The sequence below is a fragment of the Anolis carolinensis genome, chromosome 3, assembly GCF_035594765.1.
Source record: "Anolis carolinensis isolate JA03-04 chromosome 3, rAnoCar3.1.pri, whole genome shotgun sequence".
Classification (NCBI taxonomy): domain Eukaryota; kingdom Metazoa; phylum Chordata; class Lepidosauria; order Squamata; family Dactyloidae; genus Anolis; species Anolis carolinensis.
The window spans coordinates 165,812,430-165,820,467 of record NC_085843.1 but is presented as its reverse complement, the minus strand read 5'-3'; the positions used below and the strand labels follow the sequence as shown (position 1 = coordinate 165,820,467).

The window sequence follows — 8,038 nt, the reverse complement described above, 5'->3', positions numbered from 1 at the left end:
CATCTGGATTCACTAGACCTTCAACTCTCACAGCTTCTCCCCATCAAACTACTAGGAGAAAGGGAAATTTAGAAGCCCCACAGAATGTGTTACCCCTTTAACATTGTTTGTAGTGTAAATCTGTTTCAACTGACAGCAATGAACATATGACGAGCAGCAGAAATTAATTCTACTGATGCTTCCAACCTGAAGACCAGGGCTTCAGCTGAGACCAATCCTCTAATCACATAGCATTTGATCTTGTCTTTAGGACTGAAACCTAAAAATAATAGTAGTTTCACTTTTCTTTGGGGACATTTCATTTTTTAAAAAGTCAAATAGACCTACATTTGTGAATGTTTGTTTCATACAGTGCAATACTTTCCAGCTATTAGTCTTCAAATTAGAGAGATGTTCCCCGTTACTGCTTGTAGACAAATTGTAATATTACATTGCCCTACCTTGCCTTGGAAATGGATAGGATTTACAATATCCATATTTATCAGCTCTGTGTTTCTTTCTCCGTTCATATAAGCATGACGCAACAAGGTATACAAGGTATGTTTAATATGTATTAATTTTAATTCAATTTATTTTAAACTTAATAATTTGTATGTGTTTAAGGCACTGAATAATTGCCATATGTAAGCCGCCTTGAATCCCCTTTGGGGTAGAGAAAAGCGGGGTATAAACAAGGTAAATACCGTATATATTAGAGTATAAGCCAACCTGAATACAAGCCGAGGCACCTAATTTTATCACAAGAAAATGGAAAACATTGACTCAAGTATAAGCCGAGAGTGGTAAATTTCAGAAATAAAAATAGAAACCAATAAAATTACATTAATCGAGGCATCGGTAGGTTAAATGTTTTTGAATATTTACATAAAACTCTAATTTAAGATGAGACTGTCCAACTCTGATTAAATCATTATTCTCATCTTCTTCAATGTAAATGCCCTTATATATTCTTTTAATAATAATAGAGTAAAATAATACATGTAATAATAATAATAATATCAGAGTGAAATAGTAAATGTATTAATAATAATAAAAATAGAGTAAAATAAATGTAATACTGACAATAATAATAGAGTAAAATAATAAATGTAATACAGTAGAGTCTCGCTTATCCAACATTCGCTTATCCAACGTTCTGTATTATCCAACGCAGTTTGCCTTTCAGTAGTCAATGTTTTTGTAGTCAATTTTTCAATACACTGTGAAGTTTTTATATAATTTCATAAATACAGTAATTACTACTTAGTTTTGTATCTTTACATGGTTTTATTGTATGTATGCTTAAGTGTGTACTTATTGTATGTTTTACATGTTTTGATATGGTCAAAAGTGACTAATCAATAAAGAATTGTTGTTGTTGTACTTAGTAATAACTGTGTATTGAATAGCTTTTTCTGACAATTTGTTGTAAAACATGATGTTTTAGTGCTTAATTTGTAAAATCATAACATAATTTGATGTTTAATAGGCTTTTCCTTAATCTCTCCTTATTATCCAACATTTTTGTTTATCCAATGTTCTGCCGGCCCATTTATGTTGGATAAGTGAAACTCTACGGTAATACCAATAAAAATAGAGAAAAATAATAAATGTACCATATATACTCGAGTATAAGCCAGTCAGGACCCTCACTCAAATATAAGGTGAGAGGAGCTTTTTTCAGTCCTAAAAAAGGGCTGAAAAACTAGGCTTATATTCGAGTATATACAGTAAATGAATAACCTTGAAATGGTGGCAAACTGCATTCATTCTGCATCCATAAATAACTCTGTGCAACATGATTTTTGTTCCTGAGTTATAAATGCCATTTCCTAATTGGTTTTGTCATGAAAACATGGGGAAAGTTGATTCCACTGCCAAAAACTTTGTTTTTTGCAGGACATCCCGCAGCACGTGTTGCGATAGTTTTCCAATGCACATCTCATCCGGCCTCGACCAATTCAATGCAGTTTGTGGCAGCCACAAAATCTAAATTTCTGGAGTATAACAATGACTTTCAAAGTGAGTATTGCACAATTCAACAGGACATAACACTTTCAAACCGGGAACAGAACATTTTTTGAGATTTTGTTACATAGTGTAATTATTCTGCCCTCTGAAACTGTATTATTCCCTCACCCCCCCCCACCCCCCTATTCTCCCCACCACCACCACCACCTTCTGCTTGGGTTCTGTAGCCCCTCAAAGGGTGAGGTCTGAGGCTGCCCCGCCATACCTGTGAATTATCTCCTCTCCAAATAGCCATGCAGAGAAAGTTTCAATTAAGATAAGTAGATTGTATTGAGGGCTGTGTTCTTTGAAGTAATGCAGTTAATAGCCTGTTTGATTTCGGCTTGCGAGAGAGTAATAACGTTGTGTTTCGAGGCTCCATCAATCACGGCAGCAGATGGAAGGCTCCAGACACTGCAAGCGAGAGGGAGGGAAGAGAGATTGGAAGACAAGACTGGGGGAAAGAAGACCCACTGCTGGGAGGGGGGCAGTTTGCTCCCCTCTTCTGACTTATGGTGGCCCTATTATGGGATTTTTGTGTGGCAAGATGTATTCAGATTTGCCTTCTTCTGAGGCTGAGAGAGTGTGCCTCGCTCAAGGTCAGTCAGCAGGTTTCAAACTATTCTATACTGATTTATATTCAATGCAGTGCAAAGACAGCCCCAGATAATAATAATAATAATAATAATAATAATAATAATAATAATAATAACAACAATAATAACTTTATTTTTATACCCCGCCTCTATCTCCCCAAAGGGGACTCAGGGCGGCTTACATGGGGCTAAGCCCAGATAAAAACAATAGCAATATAAAACACAACAATAGACAAGAGACATGCACAATAATAATAATAATAATAATAATAATAATAATAATTATTATTATTATTATTATTATTACGAGTGCAAAAAGTCTGAAGTGGACATCGCCTGGTAGTGATCAACTTCATGGATTTTGGCTCAAACATCTGATTAGTTTACATGGAAAAATGGCCCAACAATTCAATGAGATGCTGCAGAAAGGAAGTATCAGTGAATGGCTAACAACTGGAAGAACATACCTGATAAAAAAGGATCCAGCAAAAGGAGCAGCACCAGGAAACTACAGGCCAATAACATGTCTGCCCACTATGTTTAAACTACTGACTGGCATCATAGCTGACAGAATTCAAGACTATCTTGAAGAAAAAAACATCTTGCCAGATGAACAGAAAGGCAACAAACGGAAAAGCAGGGGCACAAAAGACCAGTTATTGATTGACAAAATGATTCTGGAGAACTGTAAAAGCCAAAAAGCTAATCTTCACATGACATGGATTGACTACAAAAAGGCCTTTGACTCACTCCCACACAGCTGGATCATCAAGTGCCTGGACGCCATCGGGATTAGTAAAAACGTTGGCACCTTCATTGAAAACATGATGGAGCACTGGAAAACTGAACTGTTTGTTGGAAATGAAAGCTATGAACTTGTCAACATCAGGAGAGGAATTTTCCAGGGAGATTCATTGTCCCCTCTGCTTTTCATTATTGCCATGATCCCTCTGTCAACAATCTTACAAAAAACAAATCTCGGCTATCAAACATCTAAGAATTCTCACAAAATTTCGCATCTGATGTACATGGATGACCTGAAGCTGTATGGGAAAACGGAAACTGAAATCCAGTCTCTGCTTAACACTGTCCGAATTTTTAGCACTGATATCAGCATGGAGTTTGGCTTGGACAAATGTTCGATAGTGGCATTGAAGAAGGGAAAAATCATTGAAAGTGAGGGCATAAATATGCCTAATGGCCAAACAATAAAGGGTCACCAGCCAGAGGCCTATAAATATCTGGGCATATTACAGCTGGACAACATCAGGCATGAACATGTGAAAACTGTGGTCAGCAAAGAATACATACAAAGGGTCAGAAAAATTCTCAAAAGCAAGCTCAATGGAGGCAACACCATCAAGGCCATAAACACCTGTGCCATACCTGTCATAAGATATACTGCTGGTGTTATAAATTGGACACAGGCGGAACTGAACAATTTGGACAGAAAAAAAAGAAAACTCATGACCATTCATCATTCATTGCACCCTCACAGTGATGTTGAATGGCTATATCTGCCTAGAAGATCAGGGGGCAGAGGACTCTTACAAGTAAAACAAGCAGTCAAAGAAGAAGAACATGCCCTGGCAGAATATGTAAAGCAAAGTGAAGAACCTGCTTTGATTGAAATCAAAAATCAGACAAAAAACCAGTACAAGAAAACTGCACTACAAACTAGAGCTGACAGCTGGCACAACAAAACATTGCATGGAAAGTTCCTTGATAAAATTGAAGGAAAAGCTGATAAGGAGAAGACCTGGTTCTGGCTCACAAATGGGACACTGAAGAAGGAGACAGAAGGCCTGATCCTTGCAGCCCAGGAGCAAGCCATCAGAACAAATGCCATTAAGGCCAAGATCGAAAAATCAGCTGATGACCCAAAATGCAGACTGTGCAAGGAAACTGACGAAACCATTGATCATATCCTCAACTGCTGTAAGAAAATCGCACAGACAGACTACAAACAGAGGAACAACTATGTGGCCCAAATGATTCATTGGAACCTCTGCCTCAAGTTCCACCTCCCAGCAGTAAAGAACTGGTGGGATCACAAACCTGCAAAAGTATTGGAAAATGAGCACACAAAGATATTGTGGGACTTCCGAATCCAGACTGACAAAGTTCTGGAACACAACACACCAGACATCACAGTTATGGAAAAGAAAAAGGTTTCAGATGTCGCCATCCCAGGTGACAGTTGCATCACCTGAACATCAGGAAGAACTTCCTCACTGTGAGAGCTGTTCGACAGTGGAACTCTCTCCCCCGGGCTGTGGTAGAGGCTCCTTCTTTGGAGGCTTTTAAGCAGAGGCTGGATGGCCATCTGTCGGGGGTGCTTTGAATGCGATTTCCTGCTTCTTAGCAGGGGGTTGGACTGGATGGCCCATGAGGTCTCTTCCAACTCTACTATTCTATGATTCTATGATTCTATGATTGACGAAAACCAACAGGAAAAACTCTGGCGCTATCAGGACCTCAAGATTGAACTTCAAAGACTCTGACAGAAACCAGTGCAGGTGGTCCCGGTGATGATGGGCACACTGGGTGCAGTGCCAAAAGATCTCAGCCGGCATTTGGAAACAATAGACATTGACAAAATTACGATCTGTCAACTGCAAAAGGCCACCCTACTGGGATCTGAATGCATCATCCGAAAATACATCACACAGTCCTAGACACTTGGGAAGTGTTCGACTTGTGATTTTGTGATACGAAGTCCAGCATATCTATCTTGTTTGCTGTGTAATAATAATAATAATAATAATAATAATAATAATAATAATAATAAATAACAACAACTTTATTTTTATACCCTGCCTCTATCTCCCCAAAGGGGACTCAGGGTGGCTTACATGGGGCCAAGCCCAAATATAAACAATAGCAATATAAAACACAACAATAAGACAAGAGACATGCACAATTATAAAAATTTAAACATTACCCAATAAAAACAAATGAGAAAAACTAATAAAAACATGGATTAAAATGGAGAGGTTGTAAAAGTAGACTGGGTAAGGTGCACCATATAAATATTGTAAACACGAGGTGACTGATAAAGTGCTGCAAATTCTTGGACAAGAAAGTCCTTGATGCGCATCAGCACTCTGTGGTTTGCGTACTTTACCATCCGGGCCTCAAACCTGGTTACAAAACTTTATGTGCAATCATCTGCACAGCAAAACAATGTTCTTCCATACGGTATAAAACAGTAGGTGTAGATGTCACTGTAGGCTGCATCTATGTCAACATTTCTCAAACTGGGGGTCAGGACCCCTGAGGGGTTCATGAGGGGGTGTCAGAGGGGTTGCCAAAGATCATCAGAAGACACAGTATTTTCTGTTGGTTATTGGGGTTCTGTGTGGGAAGTTTGGCCCAATTCTATCATTGGTGGGGTTCAAGGGACTCTTTGATTGTAGGTGAACTATAAATCCCAGCAACTACAACTCCCAAATCTCAAGGTCTATTTTCCCCAGTCTCCACCAGTGTTCATATTTGAGCCTATTGAGTATTTGTGCCAGGTTTGGTCCAGATCCATCATTGTTTGGATGTAGGTGAACTACAACTCCTAAACCCAAGGTCAATGCCCACCAAACCCTTCCACTATTTTCTATTGGGGATGGAAGTTCTGTGTGCCAAGATTGGTTCAATTTCAACATTGGTGGAGTTCAGAATGCTCCTTGATTGTAGGTGAACTACAACTCCCAAATATCAAAATCAACCCCTCCAACCCCACCAGTATTCAAATGTGGGTGTATTGGGTAGTTATGCCAAATTTGGTCCAGTGAATAAAAATACATCCTGCATACCAGATATTTACACTACGATTCATAACCGTTGCAAAATTACAGTTGTGAAGTAGCAACAAAGGTAATGTTATGGTTGGGGGGTCACCACAACATGAGAAACTGTATTAAGGGGTCTCGGTATTAGGAAGGTTGAGAACCAGTGGGCTAGTGTGATGGGGTCCTTATTAAACCAGTGCATCCACACACAAATACATGTTTGTATCTGTCACTGGTGCCACAATCCTCAATACCAGGGAGGGAGGGAGGAAAAGAAGGAAGGAGGAAAGGAAGGAAGGAAGGACGGAGGAAGGAAAAGGAGGAAGGAGGGAGGAAAGGAGGGAGGAAAATAAGGAAGGAAGGAAGGAAGGAAGGAAGGAAGGAGGGAGGGAGGGAGGAAAAGAAGAAAGGAGAGAGGGAGGGAGGGAGGAAAAGAAGAAAGGGAAGGAAGGAGGGAGGGAGGGAGGAAAAGAAGAAAGGAGAGAGGGAGGGAGGGAGGAAAAGAAGAAAGGGAAGGAAGGAGGGAGGGAGGGAGGAAAAGAAGAAAGGAGGGAAGGAGGAAGGAAGGAGGGAGGGAGGAAAAGAAGGAAGAAGGAAGGGAGGGAGGAAAAGAAGGAAGGAAGAAGGGAGGGAGGAAAAGAAGGAAGGAGGGAGGGAGGAAGGAAGAAGGGAAGGAGGAAGGAAGGAGGGAGGAAAGGAAGCAAGGAGGGAAGGAGGGAGGGAGGGAAGGAAAAGAAGGAAGGAGGGAGGAAGGAAAAGAAGGAAGGAGGGAGGAAGGGAGGAGGGAGGAAAAGAGGGAAGGAAGGAGGGAAGGAGGGAGGAAGAAGGGAGGAAGGAAAAGAAGGAAGGAAGGAGAGAGGAAGGGAGGGAGGGAGGAAAAGGAGGGAGGGAGGAAAGGAAGGAAGAAGGGAAGGGGGGAGAAAGAAAAGAAGGAAGGAGGGAGGGAGGAAGGAAAAGAAGGAAGGAAGGAGGGAGGAAAGGAGGGAAGGAAGGAAGAAGGGAGGAAGGAAAAGAAGGGAGGAGGGAGGAAAAGAGGGAAGGAAGGAGGGAAGGCGGGAGGAAGAAGGGAGGAAGGAAAAGAAGGAAGGAAGGAGAGAGGAAGGGAGGGAGGAAAAGAAGGGAGGAAGGGAGGGAGGAAAAAAAGGAAGGAGGGAGGAAGGGAGGGAGGAAAAGAAGGAAGGAGGGAGGAAGGGAGGGAGGAAAAGAAGGAAGGAGGAAGGAAGGAGGGAGGGAGGAAAAGAAGGAAGGAAGGAGGGAGGAAAGGAGGGAAGGAGGGAGGGAGGAAGAAGGGAGGAAGGAAAAGAAGGAAGGAGGGAGGGAGGGAGGGAGGGAGGGAGGAAGGAAGGAAGGAAGGAAGGAAGGAAGGAAGGAAGGAAGGAAGGAAAAAGTAGACAATTCTGTCATTCGAGTTCCTCCAAACACCAGCGGCGACAGGCACACATATTAATCCAAAATAACATAGAAGGGGAGAAAGAAAGGTTTTGAAAAAGACCCTTATTTCTTCCAGAGTAGACTTATTGAAACCAGCAGAGCCCGAAAAGCACCCAAAGAAGAGAGCGATCGCCTTGCTTTCGAGTAGACCCATTGGAATCAATGGGTTTACTCTCACGTAATTGGGTCGTTCCTTCTAAGGGCTCGATGCAGTATTAACAATAACAAGGCGCGGTC

General features: G+C 41.2%; 1 protein-coding gene across 1 annotated transcript in view; it reads left to right on the top strand.

The window, feature by feature from the left end:
• Positions 1–201: 201 nt before the first annotated feature.
• Positions 202–8,038, top strand: part of arid5b (AT-rich interaction domain 5B) — a 356,167-nt gene continuing 348,330 nt past the window's right edge. Inside the window, exons 1-2 of the mRNA XM_062975777.1 lie at positions 202–537; positions 1,879–2,001. Of these exons, the coding sequence (XP_062831847.1) occupies positions 1,990–2,001 (12 nt within the window). The 5' untranslated portion in view covers positions 202–537; positions 1,879–1,989. The remainder of the gene's footprint in view (positions 538–1,878; positions 2,002–8,038) is intronic.